General features: G+C 42.3%; 1 protein-coding gene across 4 annotated transcripts in view; it reads left to right on the top strand.

Annotated features, from left to right (window-relative positions):
- Npnt (nephronectin) overlaps positions 1 to 22,647 on the top strand; it is a 66,626-nt gene that overhangs the window by 1,391 nt on the left and 42,588 nt on the right. For 2 of the 4 annotated variants that reach the window (XM_005357304.3, XM_013350062.2), the window contains exons 2-3: positions 696 to 796; positions 16,052 to 16,102. In XM_005357304.3, the coding sequence (XP_005357361.2) occupies positions 696 to 796; positions 16,052 to 16,102 (152 nt within the window). The remainder of the gene's footprint in view (positions 1 to 695; positions 797 to 16,051; positions 16,103 to 22,647) is intronic. The other 2 variants (XM_026784163.1, XM_026784161.1) reach the window with 1 other exon arrangement.

Genomic DNA, 22,647 nt, shown 5'->3' with positions numbered 1-22,647 from the left:
TAAGGATCGCACGCTAAGCATTCTCTGATACATGGGATCTGCACCTTCAACTTGCAGTCCCTGAATTGCTGATGCAGACAGCTTGCAAAACACGAAGAAACTTTATGCGTTCCCCCCCAGTTTAAATTCCTTGGTTTTAGACCTCTCTTACGGCATGACAGTGATGGGAGGGGGTAGTTGGATCAAAATGAGTTTTGTTGCGTTTGATTTTTGAATAGCCTCTTCTTGCCCATTTCCTTATCTGTCCTTTATACTCAGCAGAAATTCTTTCTGCTTTGCCAGATCTGTTATTCAACGCTTTTCAGTGTACGGTGGGTGTATCCGTGTATGGTGTATTAGTCGAAACTGCCCCCCTCCCCAACAGCTGTGGGTCTGGGAAATCTGTTTTATTTCAAGCTTTCAGAAACCACCCCGTGAATGGTGGTGGCCCGGGATGTCTTGCTTTCAGCTGGCACTGCTTCTCTCCCTACTCCTGTGTGCCCGGTGTGTGTGTGTGTGTTTAACTTTACAGTTAGAAATTAGATCGTTGGAGAACTATTACTGAGAAGGTGTCCTGTCCTGAAATTCCTACCGACAGTAAGGAGTTTGTAGCAAAGTGCTGGGTGTGGTTTAAGTAGATTTTTCTGCGTAAAACAAAGAGAGAACGATTTTAAATCTCACGTGTCTTTATTTCACATTTTTTGTTTGTTTGGTAGGTGGCCCAGGCAAATAGTCTCTTCGATTGGCCTGTGTCGTTATGGCGGCAGGATTGACTGCTGCTGGGGCTGGGCTCGCCAGTCCTGGGGACAGTGTCAACGTGAGTATCAGGTCTGGAAGCTCCAATTCCCTGGGGTGTATATCTTTCCACCATGGTTCTAGACTTTACTCTGCACTTTGGAGGGTTCGCTATTACCAAGCAAGTCTTGGCTGTGCAGATCTGCCCCAAATCCTTATTCTGCCCTTTTCCAACCCAAAGCACCTGTGTCATGGGTGTCAGCTTTACCATTCATTCACAGAAAGCCACCTACCATGCTGTCTGTTTGTTTATTTTATTGTTTTATGCGTATGGGTGTTTTCTTGTATGTATGTCTATGTACCACGTGGGGTGTTGGGGGTTGAACCTAGGTCTTCTAGAAGAACAGCCAGTGCTCTTAACTACAGAGCCATCCATCTCTCCAGCCCTGCGCCACCCATTTAAGCTATTGTCCTCAGCTTCTTCCACTACAGGGTTCTTATCAGGCTTCTTTCTTCCTTTGCTCCAAGCTCTGAGATGAAAATGAGATAATGTGTCTAGACGATATTTACACTAAATAAACCTGGAACTTAAGAGTACCTATAAAATCTTCATCGGAGCTAGCATGTAAAATGACACACTTGCTATTGGCAAGTGTTTTTTGTTTTTTTTTTTGTTTGTTTGTTTTTTTTAGGGAGAGAAGTTGTGCTGACCTCTACATGGGCCAACCAATAGGGTCATGGAAAACATCCTTTGTAAATTCCATAACAAATCAAAGCCTCAGAGTTGGTGCCAAATCAGAACACTGATTTCTGTTTTACTCGTGATCAGAATAGACACATGCCTGGTAAAGTTCCTCCTCGTCCTAAACAAAAATGTGAGTCATTTAGCACATTTTCCAGATTTTACTTAGTTCTGGATCTCAAACATCTACCCTGGTCTTCCTGTTTTTCTCCGCCACCCCCCCCCTCCACAAAGAGACACCCCAGATAATCAAGATGTTTTCTGGGGCATCTTTTGAGCACAGCATCTTGTAACATGAAGGGAACTGAGCTGGACTCCACATTGGGACATCTTGTCGGGCATGAGGTATCGTAGAGAAGGACAGTGGAGGGGGCTTGAGGGCAGCGGCGGTGTGGGGACTCCAGAAGATAAAGGGTTCCATCGCTATTATCAACGACACTCTGGTGTTCAACTTTGTTGAGGAAGGAGGACGATTGTCACAAGTTAATCAGTGGACATTCAGGCTGTTGTCTCCTGTTGGGGACAGGGAAGTGAAGAGGGCTAATGTTTGGCTTCCTATGACTTAGAAGCACTGGCCCCTTGCTCGCTTAGGGCATTGCCTCCTGCAAAAGAGAGATGGAGTTTCTTGGTTTCTAGTCCATGAAAGGACCAAGCAACATTGTCTTGCTCTGACTGGTTAATCCATTCAGATTAATCGATTAAGTTGTTTCAGGGGGAAATGATCCAAAACAGGACCGGCCCCTGGGAGGATGTAGCCTTCTGCCAAATACATGATGGTGTTAGAAATTCTGGCAGTCAGAGGCAGTATTAAGGTTGATGAGCTACAAGGCTAGATAACCAAAAGAATAAAGAGACCCAGTCGTGAAACAAACCCATCTTCAATGAGAACAGGGTCAGACTCTTTGCAGGAAGAAGCTCACTTGCCTTCTTCCCTGCTGAAACTCTCAGGAAACTGGCAAATTCAACAGTGAAGGGCCTAGAGGTCTGTGCAGTCGCCCGGCCTCTCCCAGGTCAAGGAGCCATGCCTGTGCAGCGGTGGGCACACCTTTACACCTGCCCCAGAGGCAGGGATTAGGAGAATGTAGGTTCGATGCCAGGTGTGTTGAAAGAATTCTAGGGTGAAAACCCCCGAGCTCTCTGGAGAAGTCCTGCTGTGGAATTCCCCAAGCCACACTAGGAGCCAGCCCTATTTTCCTGTACCAAGTAATTAAGATTTCAAGTATGCACTAGCTTGGCAAATTTGAATCTGAACAAGTACGGAGGCCTTTTAAAGTTACAGTGGCATTATGAAATAATCATCCCAGAGATTTCTGAGACCTTTTCTTTCTCCCGTGCATTTCCTACCAGATTGGAGCCGCTGTCATTTTCAAAGCTTCCTTTTGTTACTAAAAGAATGCCAAGTAGGGGCATTGGGCATTTCTCCTTTCCCCTTTGTTAGTCCTGTGTTCCCCTTTGTTAGTTAGTTGTTGTTCCCAGCGAGGGAAGTGCTGTGTAGGAACTGGAGATTAAAGTGGTCCCATTACAGAGGTGTAAGATTGTCTTTGACACATGGCTGTTCATCTGCAATGTGTGAAAGTTCAGGAGCCAGCATAACCCAGGGCGGCATGGACGTCAGGTCTAGACAGCCCGGTTTTAAATTCCGGTTTGACCTTCTTGGCTGTGTGACTTTGGTTGAATAATTCATCATTCCTGTACTTCCTCTGTTATCTTCATCTCTAAAATCAACCTGAAATATTACACACCTTAACGGCGTAGAACCCTGAAATGAGCTGTCGTTTGTATAGCACTGAAATTCTTCCTGGCTTGAACAAATGCTACAGCTGTCCTTGGTCATGTTCAGTGTCCATGCTGAGTTCAGGAAGAGTAAATATGTGCTATCAAATTCTGAGTTATTCAATCAGGAAAAATACACACTTTGTGTTACTGCTGGCTAAATTAAAAATAGTTCCGAGGTTCCCTGTCTCAAGGAAATGAAGTTTCTTCAAATTGAAAAGGGGCCTTGGCCTTTGACACCAAAGATGGCAAGACCGTAAGGATGAATTAAGATTCTGTTTTCCTTCTGCAGAATCTTAGATGGTCCAAATGTCTCCTATCAGCTCAGTCTGCCTTCCTTTGTTTTGATCTAAGGTGGAGGAATGTGAGGGCAAAAGGCCAGCTCAAAGGGATGCAACAGCACCAAAAAGTGGCTTGCGGGATGAATGAAGTCTCTCTAAAACACTCCTGACGGTTATGCCTTCTTGAAACTGGAAGTTTTACATTCAATTCAAGGAAGACATCTCAAATTAAGTCTATGTGATTTCTAGCCTGCTTCTAAAAAATATAACGTGAAAAGTATTTTTGGCTCTTTGACTTTTAAAATAATCTGAGTGTTCTTTTCCATGCCGCTTGCTTCCTTATCCAAGGTGCCATGGTCCTCTGATTGACTCATTTTGGAATTTTCCTTCAAAACAACACAGCAGCCGGGCGATGGTGGCGCACGACTTTAATCCCAGCACTTGGGAGGCAGAGGCAGGCGGATCTCTGTGAGTTCGAGACCAGCCTGGTCTACAAAAGCTAGTTCCAGGACAGGCTCCAAAGCCACAGAGAAACCCTGTCTCGAAAAACCAAAAAACAAAAAAAAAAAAAAAAAAAAACACAGCAAAACAAATGCTAACTGTAACCACTCTGTGTAACAGGTGGTTACAGTTTATCTCTAAACATAGGTGTTGCTGGGGGAAAGTGGTACCCATATTGTCTACCGGATCTTATAACCTTTGGGTAGAGACCCTTCAGTGACTGGCTCCTCCATTGGGTTCAACATTCATGATATGTCTTGACCCAACAGTCACCAGAGTCAGATATCTACAGCAAACCCTCTCCATCTCACCCCTGCTTCTTCTCCTTTTCCTGGACCTGTTTAGAGAGACTGGCATTGCAGAGTCATGGAATTGTCTGACCTCCCCTCTGGCTTGCTATCATTAACTACAAAGCCGAATTTAACTCCGGAACGTTCATCGTTTTCTCCAGGACTGCCAAAGGCCAGAGTAGAACAGCCCAGTGGGCATAGGGTCTGTCCTCATATTTCCTGCCTGTCACCCAGAGCCAATCCCAGCATTCCTACCATGCTGGAAAGGCGTGACAGTTTCCAGAAATAGGCAGGCTGTGTTTTCATAGTTCTTTTTTGGGTCAGACCCTTGGTGTCTTTCTATTCTCTGACTCTTTGCTTTGTGTTCTTGGCTCCTAAATACATCTCTTGCACATTGAAAATTCCACATTTGATTTTCTAATTGTCTTGGGCTTTAAAGTTATTGGATATTAATGAGGTTCTTTATTATCAGATGAAAATCTCTTATGTTCACTATTGGTGGCTACATATTTACAGCACACAGTTCCTCAGTCTCTCAAATATTGTCACAACATGTTTGCTTCTTGCATGTAATTTTCTGTTATTTAAGTTTCCCCTCATCTGAATGGCACATTTTATATGAATTATGTTAATTTCCTCTCTCCCCCTGCCAAGTAGAGACTTTTGTAGTTGAGGTTTCTGTGTTTCAGTAGAAGGAGTGGATAACTTGGGGGCTTGGGATGAGGCCCCACTTTTGTAGCTGCTTAGCCACCTGCCTGCCTGCAAAGGTCATGGAGAACTTCCTTGATGAGAGGAACACAGAGTGTGTGGCACCAAGCACTATGTTTTCTCCCTTTGCTGTGGAGACCAGGCTGGACATATGGCTCAATGACAATAGTATTTTTGTTGAGAGCACTTTCCAGAGCTTAGAGTTCTCCGACTGTCAGAGAACTGAAGGAGATGATATGGATTAAGACAGTTTTGTATCCTTTATCCTTAAGATCAGGGAAATTGTAGATATTTGTGTTGTTTTGGGTGGAGGGTAGGGAAAAACTGACCCTTACAAACACAGACAGACTGATCTGTTAGTTCTGGGCTCTTTCTTCCTGTCAAGTCTCTTAAGTTAGTAAAGGCTGCAGCCGGACAAAGCCCACCTGAAGACTTTGGACTTATCAACTCTAAACTTAAGGTTAATAAAGAAGGGACTGAGAATAGCAAATCATCCTGAAACTGTTTTTGCAGTCACCTGATTGTTGGCGTTAGACTGTATGCTGCTTGCTGGTGCATGTAGACATAGGATTGATCAGCACATTATTGAATTGCTTCTGTATTTCAAGTAAGAGGCCCAGAGCTTCACTGCAGTAAATGAGATGCTTAATTTTATGGTTGTTCTCTTGTGTCTTCGCTCAGAAACTGAGTCTTGTAGAAAGAGATGATTTCTTTTTTGATCCTTGCACGGGTCACTGAGTTTTGTCCTCATTCACACCATTTCATGCAAGTGTGTCTTTGGTAAGTTTAAATGATTACTAGTAAATTAGAAATTCTTCTTTTTGGCCCTGAGGATCAAACCCTGGGGCTTGAACCTGCTGGGCAAGTGCTCTGCCAGAGAGCAGATCCACCTAGCCCTCAGGTGAAGCCAACTTGGAAAGTCACACGTTATTCCCCTCACAGAGGTCTCCTCTAGCAAACATCTTTCCGTCCGTAGCCCACAAGTAAAATCACTTTTGTTACACATAGAGTCTGCCTTATATTAACAGCTTATTTATAACTGTACAATTGTGTGTGTCCCAAGAATAACTGGGAATCTGGGGTAGCTGTTCTATCTGGAGCCATATTGGAGACAGCTTAAAGGAGGTGAACATACCCCATTGTCCCGAGTTCATCAGCTTTCTCTCCTCATTATGAGATTAGAACAGAGACTCTCTTTTGTTTGTTTTTAAGGTAGGAATAAAAGCAAGACCGTGGATAATTTTAGAGTTAATTTTGTCACCAAACCTGAATCCCCAAATCCTTAGGAAGTGAGGTTGGGTTTGTTGTTGTTGTTTTCTATCAAAGGGTATTCAGCCGCCCCTTCCCTGGAAAGACTGTTTAAGAACACCGAGTTCCTTGAGTGACCTCGAGTGGTCTAGGAATGCAGATTCCAAACCCAAAGCAGTGTTGAAGAATCTTGACCTTTTGAAGCAGGTAGTTTTTGAGTGTGTGTGGTCTTCAAAGTGAAGTTGTAAAGAAACAACTTTGCTCTTTCTTTCCAGGGTTAGAACTGATCTTTGCAACAATGCTATTAAGAGCCCCTGATTTCCCAAGCTCCTTCCTCCAGTTAATACGGGCAGCTCTTAAACTTTACAGAGTAGAAGTTTTAGTGCTTATCAAGCTGAAGGGCTGGGCAAGTCAAGAGGAAGCATGGTAGACTCTTGAGAGGTAGTGGCCAGGTCTCTCCTCACACCCCTGGCGCAGGAAAACACATGCCCTGCACACAGGGACCTGGGAGCAGAATGCTGCTACTCAGACACCAGAGCCTGCAGCACACAGCAGGTGTGCTTCTTGTGCTGTCCCGCACAATGTTTCTGCTTGGTACTCTGTCTGCAGGGTTCGTGCTCTGTGCAGTTCAGACCAACTGCTTTTGGGACGATGGTTAGTGATGTTGACCCACTCCATGGGGATCCCACAGCGAATAAGGATGGTATTCAGTGCAGACATTGAACTTGACTGTCTCCGCCACAATGCAGAGGTAGCTTTGCCTTTTCCTCTTTTCTTTTTCCTCATTCAAAACTTACTGTAAGTTTACAAATACCGAAATCTATGCAAAAACTGCAGAGCACGTGACAGTTTGCAAGTCATCCATGATAAGTAAAAATTAGTAAGAAAAGGGCAGCTCCGCCGGCGCAAGAAGTCCAATTAGGTCAAATCAAACCAAATCAAAATGCCCATTGTTTTATTAAGAATGATTCTCTCTGGCGGCCTAGTGCATGGCAGGGAGACAGGACAGCAGGGAGCACATGCAGACCCGAAAACCACTTGTTTCTCCTCTGGAAGCTCACTTCAATACCCTGTGGGAGTGGTCCTGACCCCCCCCCCCTGGGCATGCTGGGATTTGGAGTCCAGACCAATACAACTCCCAGGCTTAGGGGCTGGGATGGATGCGAGGGGCTGGGGGGCTATGCTCCCAACTTAACAATCCATCCTTGCCATGGGCCATGTAGATCTTGGTATCATTGCGATTTTAGTATATATGCTCCTGAAGAGAGCAGGATCTTTTTTTTCAGTTGTTTGTAGGTTTTTACATTTTCCCAAAGTTTTTTTTTTTTAGAATATTGATTTTTTTTTAGAGAGGAAAATGTACTCATTTCCTGAGATAACCACTCCTCAGAGAAATAATCGCCATCAGTGGTCCTGTATGCCTTTCAGAGATATTTTTCATACTCTGGGTCTCTTCTCTGTCTCTCTTGCCACCTACCTGCTCTATACAAATAGAATACAGTGGATAACTGGCTCTGTGCCTTCACTGCAGAGCATCTCCAAGTCATTTCCTTGTTATCTGTATGTGAAAAGTCCCTCTGTATGGATTCATTGTGTAGCTGCCCTGTAATTAATTAACCAGTCCTTTCCTGCTGGGTCTGTGCACTGCTTCTAAAATAACTTTGAACGTAATGTTGAAATCTGCTGAGTTACAGAGTTCTAATATGTAGGAGAGACAAATGCTTGTGTGTGTCTGAATGGCGTACATATTCTTAGCTCTGGTCAGTTAGAGAGTGGTTTCTCACTCAGTGATGCTGAATCAAGAGACTGGTCCATTGCCTGTTGCTTGATTTTAGGATGCTCTCCGTCCACCTCTCTTCCAAGGAAGCCTCTTGTTAGTCTGATCCTAGTTTCCTGTTTCTCCTTAGACATTTGACTGATGTTGTTATGATGGGCTGAAATTTGTCCCTTTGCCAATATTGTAGCCATCAGGTTGTCTATTTTTCATTAAGGTAGAGTCTTTTTTACTTGTTAGAAAGAATCACACTCTCTAAGGACTTTCAACTTCAGCTCTAATGCAGTGTCCCTGTGCACGTGGTGTGTGCTGTGTTCCCGGATCCATAATCTCTGAAGGAGGAGTAGAAGCTAAGAGTGGAGTGCTATCTGGGACACATTGTAACAAAAAGACCCAAAGCACTTATTAAAAAGAAAATGCTTTTAACACTGCGGGGGGTATGGATTTACATTTTCTATATTTACGTAACTCATCCTTTGTAAAAGAAAAATTAAGGTAAGAAGTGAACATTTAAGTGAAAAAATGAAAGGGGGGGTGGAGGGCAGGAGGGAAGGAGGGAGAGAGAGCCCTCTGGAGCTGCAGTCATGGTAAGTATTTGTTTCCTTCTTGTTTTCTTGACTCTAAGTTCTCGTCTCCAGTAGACAGTCATTGTTCCTTCCTGGTCTTTGCAGTAATGCCGAAATAATTTTAAGAGTTTTCACTTAAGATCAGCAAAAATTAAAACTCTTCTGCACCTTAACAAAAGTGTTTGAAGACCAGTCCTTACAGGTTCACGTAAACGTGACTCAGTCCTTTAAATGGCTTTGCAGTTTGCTGTCACGCAGATGTTCAATAAGAATCCCCTACTCATATGTAGCAAGGTAGTTTTCAATGTTGTGTTCTTACAAGATCTACCAGCTACAGTAACTGTCTGAGCGTGTGTCATCATCAGTGTTCCATACAGCAGAGTATGGGAGAACTCTACAGTGATAGCCTGTTCCGAGAGAGAGCAGGGGGGGGGGGGGAACTAAAAGGAGAATAAATCTTGATTGATTTTATAAAGTGACATTTTCTGCTCAGTCACTTTCTACTTTTGGTCCCTTTGAAGATGCCTTAAAAGATATGCAGACCTGATCTCCTTAATCCTATTTGTTTTTGTTCTATCTTGTTTGGAAACTGGCGCTTTTTCAAAATCATTTTCATCGTACATTTGTCTGTTTGAGACAGGGTTTCTCTGTGGCTTTGGAGCCTGTCCTGGAACTAGCTCTTATGGACCAGGCTGGCCTCGAACTCACAGAGATCCTCCTGCCTTTGCCTCCTGAGTGCTGGGATTAAAGGTGTGCGCCACCACTGCCTGGCTTCATCTTACTTTTTAAAAAGTAAGAAACGAATGTTTAAGTAAACAATGAAAGACAGAACAGGAGGCAAGCATTGTGGATAGAGTACGTGATCTCCTCCTGATCTATCTGGACTTCACAGAGGGCTCTTCTGTGTAAGCCGCTTGGGCCTGGGTAGACTGGAAGAGCCTGAAGAAAGTACTGTGCACAGGATAGTCTGGAACCCAAACTTCAGTCTGCACTCTCCACTACAGTGTGAGGAAGGGCTGGATCTCATGGACTCCTCGCCAAGCTCCTTTAGCAATGGGACATGGAATCCTGGTGCATGGATAGCCTGTAAGATTTCTCTTAGTCCCTCCCTTCCTCTGTTTCTCCATCTCTCCCCTCTTTGCCCCCCACTCCGTAAACAAATCATCACAAAAGTCCAAATAGTAACAAGAGGATGGTGTGTGTTCTGAGAGGGCTCCAATCCAGTAAAGACCCTGTCTCCTTAGAAGAAGCAGAGATACCTATTCCCCAGACACCTTCACGAAGCAACAGTTTAATGTGCCGGGATTCTCACCTTGAACAGCCCTGGAGGAGAACTCAGGAGTTAGCATTTTCTACTTAATCAAAACAAATGAAGGATCTTCTTCAAAGAATAGTAGCTAGCCAAGACAGTTTAGCTTGTGAAGAAAATAAGTTGCACTGGTCTACAGTGGTTGTTAGTGCTTCTCTAGGGACATGTTGGGACAAGAAGCAAAATAATTGTACTTACTAAAACGTTGCATATTATGAGGTATAGCATTTGGTTAAGTAAAACCAAATATAATTTTCTATTTTAATGTATTACAGTATCATTATAGATTTTTTATTTTTATACTTACTGTTACTAATACATAATTAAAGAGACAATTACGGTCCTTATAAAGTTCCCATTGAAGCCAACATAGGCCCAGATGAGTTATTATGGTGTGTGGAAAAAACTCATAAAAATCATCTGTTTGTTCATTTCCATATCATTTCACAGTCTTTATAAAGGATTTCAGTTTTAATTTAGCCTGATAAAATTACTAAATCATTGCAACTCCAGTGGAGGAAGATAGATACAAATATCATCAGACTTATTTTTAGCTTTGGAATATGGTAGATGATTTTGGGAAACAAATAGATATTTCTGTTTTATCAGAAGCTCTTGCTTTCCAGTGTAGCTGGTTATACGAAAAGTCAGGACTAGTCTTGGTAGGTACTATACTTTTGACTACGGATTTTACGTAGATGATTTTTGTTGGTAGAGTTTAAAGTCAGAGAGTTAATTTGGTCAGTGTCTCTCTAAGCATTCTATGGAGTAATGGCAGCAATTCTGCAGAACTGGCTGTTTTCCTGTAGAAACATGACCAGACACTGTGGTTGGCCAGGGTTGCCTTACACAGGTGTTGTCCATGGACTCTGAAACCTAAGCAGCTTTTCACCACATTTAAAATTGGGCTAGTCCACAAAGGGGAGGAGAAAACCACTCACACAGCTTAGACGAAGACATCCTTTGTGAAATCAGTGTCGTTTGTTCCAGCCATGGTGGTGTCTGCCTGTGATCCCAGTTTTCTAGAGGCAGAGAGGCAGGCAGATTTCCATGAGTTCAAGGCCATCCTGGTCTACAGAGTGAGATCCAGGACTGCCAGGGCTACACAGTGAGACCCCTGTCAAAACAAAAACAAGACAAACCACAAGACCAGCAACCTTTAGTTTTATTTTATAAATGTTAAATTCAAAGTCAATGCCTTCTCTAAGTGCTAGTTAGAGGTGTGCATTGCGAAGCTGACAGCAACCACTCTGCGCATAGATTTTCTTTTTCTGTTTTACTTTTTATTTAACTGAAAATTTTTTCATAAAATATATTTCAATCAAATGTTTTCCTCCCCTATTCCTCTCTGATCCTTCCTACCTCTCTATCCACCCAACTCTATTTTCTTTTATAGATTTTCTTTTTCCTTTTTTTTTTAAAAATAAAACTTGTTTTTATTATATATTTTGCCTGCATGTGTGTCTGGGCAACATGTCCATGCCTGGTGTCAGTGGAAGCTGAAAGAGAGTGCAGATTCCCTGGAACTGGGGTTACAAATGATTGCGAGCTGCCACGTGAGTGCTGAGAATTAAGCCTAGGTCCTCTAGAAGAGCCCCCACTGCTCTTAATTGCTGAGCCATCTCTCCAGCCTCCTTTTCTAATTTTTAAAATTGTATGTGTGGGGAGCAGGGGCAGGGGCGTAGGTCCATACACATGAGCACAGCTCCTGCACTGGTTGGAAAAAGGCATTGGATTCTCTGGAGCTACAGTTGCAGGTGGTTGTAACTGTATGTAACGTGTATTCACATGGTAGTAGTAACTCCATGTGAATGTTGGGAGCCAACCAGGTCCTCTGCAAAAGCAGTTTGTGCTCTTAGTCACTAAGCCATTCCTCCAGCCCCTAGAGTTTCTAAATATAAGCTTCCCACACCCAAAAGTCTTTAGTATCTCCTATTTTGATATATACTTATGTTAGTTAATATTTTTACTGGATAATTGCATTTTCCATGATCTATGGTATTTTGAGAGTTTTCTTTCATAATATGTTTAAAATTAGTTAATGCATTAAACTACTCACTGTATCTTGGGATCTATCTACATATGGCTAGGGATTAAAAATTCTGATATATAGTTTCATTCTTTTATTTAAAATTGTGTTTTTGAAGCCAGCATGGTGGCACATGCCTTTAATCCCAGAACTCAGGAGGCAGAGGTAAGTAGGTCTCTGTTAAGTTTGAGGACAGCCAGCCTGGTCTACAAAGCCAGCTCCAGGACAGCTATGGCTATTACAGCAGAGGAACCCTGACTCAAAAACCCCAAATGAATAAGTAAATAATAATAATAATAATAATAATAATAATAATAATAATAATAAATAAAATTGGGGTTTAAAACAGTTTATTAGCAAAGAGAATGTCAAATTGCTGAGAAGTAATGTATAGGTTTGCTAAGTACCCTGTTCTCTGAGCCCGTGAGTTCTCTGCCTTTAATAGTCATGAAGTAACAGCCTGAAAACTCGGCTCTTTGCGGTTCTTAAATGCCCGTGTTCTGCTGTCTGTCATCTCGGATGTTTGTGTGTAACTGTGCCAAGCTGGGTAATTGACTGTGAAGAGATTTTCCCAGATGAATGCCAAGTTTTTGGCAATGAAAACTATTAAATTTAAGACTGGGATACGGAGAACTTTCTAGACTTGCTAGTTTTGGTAGCTGATGGTTAGGATCTGGCAGATAGAACATTGCTCCTTTCCCTCTCGTACCTGTCCCAGTGAGGGGTTGGCACCTGGCCTGCTGGGCCACGTGTTTAAGACGCTCTGTGCCTCAGTCTACCTCATGGGGTCATTGCACTAGCCACCAACTTTGTAGGACTTCAATGTTTCCTGTCCAAAGGTGTTAAATGGCCTAACAGCTGGGCATCTCACCTCCTTTCAGTGCAAACTTAAACTGCAGTAAATTAAACTGCAACAAAAAAGCAGGCACCGTGGATACTTATGGTTTTTGACGGATGGTATTGTATTCTCACCCCTTGTCTGTTTCCCTCCTCTTCGTTCGTTTCCCCCTTCCCGTTATAATTCCCACCATACAGTCCAGGCTGCCCTCAGACTTGCCATCCTTCTGCCTCTGCCTCTTGAATGCTGGTATTGCAAGGGCATGCCACCACGGGTGGCTATAGAGATGGTTTTCAATTGCTGGAGAGAAAGCCCATGGCTCAGACACGTGCTAGATACACCCTGTATCACAGAGGTATATCTTTAGCGTTGTCTGAAGCTCAGGGTTGTCTCCTAACCCACAGAGCAGGGCTCAGTAGGCAGGAAAATCTAGTCACTGAATGGTTTACTTGATTTGGTTCGTCACAGTTTCATAAACTTATCAATGTACTTATTGATTGTAAGGGTATAGAGCAGAAGTCGGTGCATTACCAGTGAGAAGTCTTAGATGAACTGAAGCAGTCTTTTGGAACCCGTTACAAGCGGCTCCTCTGGAGCCCTGAACTAGGAACCAGTGCCTTTGCTGACAGAGTTGAGTGGACTTAACTCCCATGATCATTTACAGTAGCTGTGGAGAAACAAATTATCAGAAGGGGGACAGAGTTTTCCTGTGTTATATGTTCCCAATGATCTTCATCCTAGGGCTTCTCGCACTATACTAAGACGCAAGACACATGCAGGCAATGTATTGTTGGCAACTTGTCAAGAATTGGGCTGTAGGTTACCTATGAAAATTTCCTTATCCATCAACAGAGAATGGACCCCAGAAACTTCTTGGAAGTCATCTAACCCATGTTTTTTTGTTTTGTTTTGTTTTGTTTTGTTTTGTTTTGAGTTTTTTGTTTGTTTGTTTGGTTGGTTTTGGTTTTTGGTTTTTTTAAGACAGGATTTCTGTGTAGCCTTGGCTGTCCTAGAACTCACTCTATAGACCAGGCTGGCCTCAAACTCACAGAGATCTGCCTGCCTCTGCCTCCCTAGCACTGGGATTAAAGGTGTGTGCCCCCACTACCAGGCCATATTCCATGTTTAATATTTCTTTAAAAAGAAGTTTTCTATGGTTTTAAAATATAAATGTTAGAATATGGGGTATTGGTTGAGACTTAAACTAGAAGCCCTGAGAGGTGTGCATACTTGCACCAATACATTTACTAAATCTGGGATGTTTGGCAGCTCATGTTAATTTCTAACCTAGCCTTGAGATATTATAAGGAGGCAGACTATACTGTTGGACTCTACAGTACTAATAGAGCTAGATTGAAAATAATGATGTTTTTTATCCTGCAATGACTCCTTTTTTCTTCGTTTAACATAATTTAAAGTATTTTTCCTGATAAATTATTCAAAACTGGTTATGGAATATATTAAGGAAATAATATTCTCTTACATTTTATTTCTTATGCATAATCATGGCCATACACACATCTTGTAAATGTGCCATCTAGAATGTTCTTTATGCTTTGATTTATTTTCAGTGTTTTTTTTTAGATGATACTTATAATGCATTTCATTATTTTATTTAAATAAATGGGTCACTATCAAGATATGATAAATTATTTTAAACTAAAGGCAATAAAACAAAGTGCAAACTAGAAACACAACCAACATGAGTAAAAATATCTAACAAACAAAGGCCAAGGAGATAGATCAGTGGGCCATGAGGACCTGAGTTTGAATCTCCAGCACCCACATTAAAAACCATGTGTTATGCACTTTGCTCTAACTTCAGCATTAGGAGGGGGAAGCAAGCAGATCCCAGGAGGGAGCTTGCTCACAGCCAACCTAGCCTAATGGACCAGCCTCTAGTTCAGTAAGAAAAAGACCCTGGCTCCAGGCAATAAGGCAGAGAGCAATAGAGGAAGACACCCTGTGCCCTCTGCATGTGCGCACACTGGCATACGCATCCCCACACTCGCATGCATGCAACACACACACACTCATGCTTGCACACAAATCACATCACGTATAAACAAACAAAAAGTCTGGCAAGCAAATGTAATGCTTGCTTCTAATAAAATTGTGGAATCATTCTGAATGAATAGTTACAATTATTGCTTTGATTGAGTCAAATCAAAGTCCTAAAAAAATTTATTCTGTTACTCCATTAAAAGACCCCATTAAATTACACAAATACACAAAATAGTCATACCTAAAGTGGATGTTTTCTGGTTTAAAGAGGGAAGACATTCATCCTACAGAGAAATAATAAACCATCTCTTCTCTCACCCCTAGGACTCTAAGCTGGTCCAACACTGACCACTGTTTGTAGTGCTTTGAGTTTCTTCCCTTTTCTTTCATTTAACGGGGATATTTATGCGTCTCCAAAAGACATGGCTGAGGTCTTACAGTTAATTCTTGTTGCTATTGACAACTAAAGCATCCATGCAAGAAGACAGTGCTGTGCAAGGGAAGAAAACAAACTTTCATGTGTTCTTCCCAAAGCTGGAGAAAAAAAGGTAAGTGAACAGCTGCCAATGTAAGTGCGACCAGCCCTGGGTATTGATTGAGCCAAAGTCTAAAAAAAATTTTTCAGATGCTTTGTCCAACGTTTATTTAAATAAAAGGCTACTGACTCTAGGAAGCAAGAGTTGATGTTTTGAAAATGAAATATTGAAAGATACAGTATCAAAAAAGCTCTGAAATATTTCATTAGAATTTGAACTAGTGGTAGCCGACAAGATGGATGTCAGGGTGGCTCAATGGGTAAAGATGCTTGCTGCCTGCCCTGAGAACCTGAGTGGAATCCCCAGAAACAATATGGTTGAAGGAGAGAACCAACACTGCTAAACTGTCTTCTGGTCTCCATATATACGTTGTGATACATGTGCACCTATACACACACACACATGCACGCGCACACGCGCACACATACACACACACACACATACACACACACTAAAAATGTTTTAAAATGTTTCAAAAGAATTTGGACTGTAGACAAATAGCATCATTTCAATTATTGCTTAATATTTTTGTTACAAAATGTTTTCTAATAACAAGACGATGACTAAAATACTACTATTTTAAACATGTCCTAGATTTTTGTTTGTTTGTTTCAGAAAAAGCCCTGAAAGTTGAATGTGTGTAAGTCTCCGGGAATGTAACAACTTGGTCATACCCAAGACCTGCCTCCTTACAGAGAAAAGATCTGGAATTTCTATTTTTGGCCATTTGTTTTGCAGCTCTCTACGTCTTAAGGCAGAGACTAGCAAGGATAAGGTGCCAGCTCAAAGGTTAGATGAACATATTTCTTGACATAATTCTGGCTAATATATGTCTTGAAAGCCATAACATCTAAATGACCCTCTGTGAAGCTATAAGCGAGGCTTGACATTACTTGGTTTTGAGTGACTGTAACTGGGGGGAACTAGGCCACAAAGATTTTTATTTTTATCTGCTTTTAGTTATTCTAAGCTAACTTTAACTAAGTCCTGAGGTTAAATAGTCCCTCCCAGTGTTTCTTTCTCCCTCTTCTTTTATAAATCTAACAAACTGACCTCCATTCTAACCTAAAGGACAGTTTAAATTTTTAACACTGAAAGACACAAATGTAGAACAACAAAGTCCACCAAATGAAATTACTAACGCCAGCCCCTCACTAACCTGTGGGAATTGTGTTCCGTGTTCGTTAGTTCTTCATGGAGTAATTCAGGTAAGAAATACTTTTTCTTTTATCAAATAACAATCTGTACATTGACCATACTTTCCACCTGATGCTTTGGTGCAAAAATATTTCTTAGTTAAAAGGTTTGTGCAGTCAGAAAGGCCATTTGCAACACTTTCACCATTTTAGTGAGCAGTTCCGGTAAGATAATACCAAATGATAGCGTGCAGCTGCCTCTAAGGAGGTCACACAAGGTGGTTGCTGTAAGACAACATCCCATGTCACTGGAGACCCTTTACAGGTAGGATTTCAAGAACATTTGATGAAAAAGTCAATTGAAATAGTCAGACTTTTGGGGGGTAGATTTCTGGCCCTAAGTAGAATGCTGCCTATAGAATAATCAATCTCTGTCTCTCTGTCTGTCTCTGTCTGTCTCTGTCTCTCTGTCTGTCAGTTATCTACGTACCCCCAGGACAGCTTCAAACAAACTCACTATGTAGTCCAGGCTGACATCAAATTCTGAATCTTCCTGCCTTGACCTCCCAAGTCCTGAGGTTATAGGTGTAGATGACCAACTTTCTAAAATAATTCCCCTTAAAAATTCTTAATTAAGATATAATTAAATTATTCTCTCCTTCTTCCAGCCTCTGTCATCACTGCTCTAATATGGATGGTCTTTTCCCCTCAATTATAGTACATGTATATAAAAATAAGTACATAAATGCAACCTACTGAGTCCATATAGCGTTGCTTGTAGGTATGTGTTTTTAAGACTGACCACTTAGGGATTGGTTATATTGGATGGTCATTTAGGGGACTCCTTCCTGAGGAAGGCTAATTCTCTCAGTAGTCCTCAAGTGCCTGCAGCTTTTCATCTAGGGGTGGTGCCTGTGATATTTCCTCCGTCCATATTGTTATGTCAACTGATGTTTAAACAGTTCTTGATGGATGTGTTGGTCCATGTGAAGATCACAAACGGAGCTCGGAGCTGTGTTTCCCTGCATTGTAGGATGAAGAGCATACCTACTATGTTTCAATTGCCTTTCATTTCCCATGTCCATCTTTTGTAACTCAGAGTGAATAGGAAGTAGGACTTTTTTCAGTTGTTTGTTGCTGAAGTAGAACCTATTGTGAGGATGCTGTCTTTAGCTGGCACCACTTCTTTTCCACGTTGTGAATAATGTCTTTCCATAAAGCCCTCAGTGGAACAGTTTTGGTTAGCTCACAGTGCTTGCACTTAGGAAAATAACTAGAAGAAAATAGCATTGAACTATGGGCCTTAGCATTTGCAGTTACTGTGATTTACTAGGAGATAAAGTTAGGAGCCAGCAATGCACAAAGTTGAGCACAGCATGGACCTCGGCTGTCAAGGAACTCATCTAGATAAGACGGTTGGTCTTTCTTCCTTCTATAATCTTAGCATAGGAAAAAGCTAGAGATAATGTGTAGAGGCTGGGCAGACAAGATGGCTCAGTGGGCAAATGCTACATGACCAGGTGACCTGAGTTCAACTCCCAGAACCTTTATAAAGATAGACAAGAAAGAACTGGCTCCATATGCATACCATGGCACTCCTACCCTCATGGGTAGCTCCCCTCCCCTAATAATAATAAATAAAAATCTTCAGAAGAGTTGAGAAAGTTCAGGGGAAGAATCTCTTCTTGCTGAGTAAGAAGAATGGCAAATTCATAGGCTCCATGATATTTGGTTAATTCATCTGTTCAACAGATATGTATTGAGTAGAACTACATGCTTGGTCTTGAGTGTCATGCAGACATCTTCCCAGTACAATGAAGGGCCAGGCCTTCACTTGTCGGCATCGGTGGTTACGGTTCACCTAGCACTGGATGAGAGAGATGCTCTGTAATGTGATATATCTTGATGATGGAAACCGTAAGTGTGCCTCTCCGTGAACGGCGCCATCAGCCAGGAAGGATGTGTGATGATGCCTAGCTAAATTGTGATGGATAAGGCGAGCGAAGGGCACTTCTGGAAGATAGAAAACTGCGCGGAGATCTCAGGAGCCAACATGAGCATGTTCCAGGAATCGGATGAATCCTAGTTCAGCCGTGGGATACGTGTTGAAGGATGTCTGATAAGAGAAGCAAGTAGGGATGTCTCCGGGAGCCTTTGATGTCATCAAATAGGTTAGCCTTGACCACAAGGTAATATAGGACCATGGTAGAGATTTTAAACAAGGAAATTGCATTCTATTTTAGAGCATATCAATTGGTGCTGACTAGTCGACACATAGGTGGATTTCTCTCTGATGAGGGTGTTTGAGCTGGTTTTTGAAACTGTCAGTGTTTCACAGGAAACACGGATGTTGCAGGCAGTGCTGAAGATTAGTCACTTGGTCTTGCTTCTGGGAACTTGTGGGCTATAGTTTGTTAAGAAGCAACCCGGACAGAAGAGGCATGTGTTCACTTCCTTCAGGGAAAATGCCTGGCACATGCAGGCGTTTGAGGTTTGGGGCTAATTTAGGAACTTCCTCTTTGTCGATGTAAGGAATAACTATTTGAGGTTCATAGCTGGAGTTTTTACAGTCCACACGGTGAAGTTGGACTTGGTTTTAATTAGTGGTAGCAACAAAGAGGATAGTAAGGTCCTAAAAGATAGTAAGCCAGAATGGATGGGGAGACACAGCACGAAGGCTGTTGTGGGACAGTGCTCCATGAAGATCTTTTCTAAGTGTAACTTCGTTTTGGTGAGAGGCAGAGAGGAGTCCTAGCTCATAGGAATTTTAAGTAAGGATCAAATGCGAACATATTTACAGAGCACTTAGCTCAGGGACAGGCGGCTACGCATTCTCAAGAAAGTGGTGGTTGTGGGGGAGAGTGAAGAAGATGGAATCAAGGAGGAGTCAAGAGTCGCCTGTGTGTTACTTGGTGAACTAGAGAACATGGGGGAACATGCATATGTTGATTCCAGTTTGGGATGTGTTAAGTGTGGACCACTTGAGAAGCTCTGATACAATGTATTCCAGCATGGGGTCTGGCATGCCCAGGCTGATTCTGATCCTCCACCATTGACTACGCATATCTTCCTTCCTGCTCTTAGGCCCTTCCAGCAAACTTGGTAATTGCCACAGGTACCTGATAGAGGGTCAGCTTTAAGTGGAAGAATGTGTCATAGCGTCACCATGTCACATTTGCTGAAATGTTTCCCAAAAGTTTTCTGTTTGTGTAGAAATGCTTTTCAGTTCACCTTTCGGCTCACCCTTGAACGGATCTAATGATTTAGCATTTCTTTCTATCAGAAGGCTGGAAAAAGGTCATCCTCTCTAAGCAGATTGTCATTCTCTCTGGTTAGCCCTTTCTATTTTATGTCACTACCACTTCTAATTATAGACAGATGTTTGGCTGGAAGTGAATGGTTCTTGGGAGGGATGAGCAGGGTTGCTTTTCGAGTTTGTATGCCTTCCTGAGTCACAGCCCCAGTTCAAATGCCCTTCTCCTCTGTTCGCTGCCCTTACTGTCGCAAGTGACCTCTGTCCCTTCTCTGTGTTTTGTTATTGCACTTGCATGGAGCCTGGTTCAAGCTACCCCACGGTACTGTGGTGGTTTGTGAACCAACATTTGTACTGCTGGAGTGTTTGCCCATGAAGGTAAGCCTGCGCCTTAGACACCTTTCTACAAAGAGTAACAGTTCCTGCAGTGTGCCATCTGGTCAGTTCAGTACACTTCCAAGTGTGTAATGGAAAGGAACTTCTATTTTATAGGAATTAAAAATTATGAAGGAGCCAGGCCTGGTGGCACGTGCATTTAATCTCAACTCTTGGGAGGCAGAGGCGGGTCTATGTAGAGAGTTCCAAGCCAGGCAGGGCTTTGAGGAGACCTTTCTCTTAATAAAATAAACAAGATATGAAGATTTGATCTTAATAAACAGGTTATTACTTTTAGGAAAGACAACTGACGATGAAATGAATTTCTTCACTCTGCCTCTCTTGTGACTTTATTTTTCATTAACTCTCAAGGTTCAAAAAGGAGGTCAGTTGCCATGCTTTTGATCTACTGGGTATAATCCCGTGATGTGCCACTGCTCCGGATGGGATCCTAACCCGAACCTTCAGGTTGCCTTCTTTTTTAAGGATTTTTGTCCTCTGTAGCACAGCCCCTTCAGGTTCAGACCCTTTTCTGCTTCCTGAGCCTTTCTGGCCCTTCTTATGCTGCTCATTCTGAGTCGCTGCCCCTGTCCACATGATAAATTTCTATGTAAAATTCATATGCAGTGCACCGTCCTGAAAGCAGTCCCTGGCACCTTCCTAACTCCCACATCCAAGCAGAGAAATTCTCCAGTGTTCTTTTAACACCTTGTATACCTGTCACAGCTGTCTTCGTCAGAAGACTGTTGCGTTTCAAAGGAGCTTTTGTATATTTAAAGAACTCAAGGTCTGCGAGCTAGATTTATAAAACTCTTGAGATATACTGTGAACTATGTATATGTAAATATACATATTTGTGATTTATAATATACATAAACACAAAGGCTTAGAAGCCCCGAGGAAGGCTGTACTTAGTACAAGAACTAATTCTGGTGATAGTGAAGGTTGAATTGAGCAGTGAAGCCCATCTAGATGTGAGTCTAACAGACAAGGGGAGAGTGGCATTCTGTATGACAACATGGAGATTTTAGAGTGTTGCTTGCTGGAAGCTGCAGTTAACTGCATGTGGTTGGAGATGAAGCTGGTTTAGTCTGGGAAGAACTCGGTCATAAGATAGGGTTTGAATGCTATCCTAAGTGCCCAACCAAATGAAAGCGAGCCAACGAGCGAGTATAGGAACGGTAGACTGAACATTTACTGCACTAAGAAGCTTTTTGCTGAAGTGGGTCAACTCTCTTAACCTGTGCTGATACAATGTCAGTGTCTGCTGCTTTCCTGCCTTTTATGGATACTACAGCAAGAAAACCAGCTACATGAAATGTGGTGTTTTTAGTTTAGTGTGCAAGAGAACATTTACTAGATAACCTTTTAAATGAGAATCAGAGGTACTTTACACTGTTTTTAATTACAGCAGGAACTGAATGTTTTTGAACTCGTTGAATAATTGACACAACAGTATAGTGTTTGCCGCAAGCTGAGAGTTGTTTTCTCTGGAGATCCTGCTTGCCTGGTAGGTTTTGTTTTGCACGTTGATGGCTCAGGGCCCTTTCCGATAGTTCTTTATAAAACTCTGCCTCCATTGCTTCTATTAATAAGCAGCGAGGTATTTCGTGTTGCTTTTAGCAATGTTTTCTCTTCCAAGGTCAACTGCGGGCTCTGAAAAGGATATTCTCTTCATATTTGCATTCCCCTGCCTCCCCAGATCTATCCAAAGCAGCTCCATGAAGTGCCTGGGAGTTAGTTATGGGGGCTCTCGAAAAAATTCTTGGCTTTACAGCTGTTCCTTCTTCTGCTCAGCTCTTGAATGCCTTCTGTTACCTTGGTTCTAAGTAAGATGCCCTGGAGGAGAAGCACAGCATGATGGCAAAGGTAGCCCATGACACTTAAATCTCAAAGGCCTTCTGACGTTAAGAAAATCCCTGCCAGGGATAGAGCTTAGGTTGGCTTTGTCCTCATCACCTTCCAAACAGTTATCCTCTTGGCCTCCAACATGTCCTTATTTCCAGACATTGATCTTGACTCCCAGTGTGATTCAGTCATGTATGAAACATTATAAAATTGATGTGTGGGATAAATTGTCCCCTAGCTTTGAATAACTTAATTTTTTTTTTGTCAGAATTAGATTAGCACCCTTGAGCTCTCAGAATGCCAATTGCAAAAGCTAGCATGGTTCTGAGTGAAACTCTAGCATCCAGCTAAACAGAAAACAGGACTGGGTCATCAGAGAGCTGTGTGTGCTTTGACTGTGGAGACTTGTTTCGTTTTCTAGTCAAAACAGTGACTTAGCAGTTATTCCAAGCCCCATTATATGTGACAGGAATGTTGGAGTAAGTTTTGAGTGTGGTTTACCCATGTGGGCTTCACCCTTAAGGCTGATTTTGAAGGGAGAAAGAGCTATCAGATCCGTGATCCTTCTGTGACTTTTCTTTACTGAGCTGAAACCATGAGAGTAGCAGGGAGAGTACAGCATCTGATGTGGTCCATTTCCAGTACAGCATCTGATGTGGTCCATTTCCAGTACAGCATCCGATGTGGTCCATTTCCAGTACAGCATCCGATGTGGTCCATTT

This window comes from Microtus ochrogaster, chromosome 21 (assembly GCF_000317375.1).
Source record: "Microtus ochrogaster isolate Prairie Vole_2 chromosome 21, MicOch1.0, whole genome shotgun sequence".
Classification (NCBI taxonomy): Eukaryota; Metazoa; Chordata; class Mammalia; order Rodentia; family Cricetidae; genus Microtus; species Microtus ochrogaster.
Note: the sequence above shows the minus strand (reverse complement) of the source record. Positions and strands in the feature narration are given on the sequence as shown.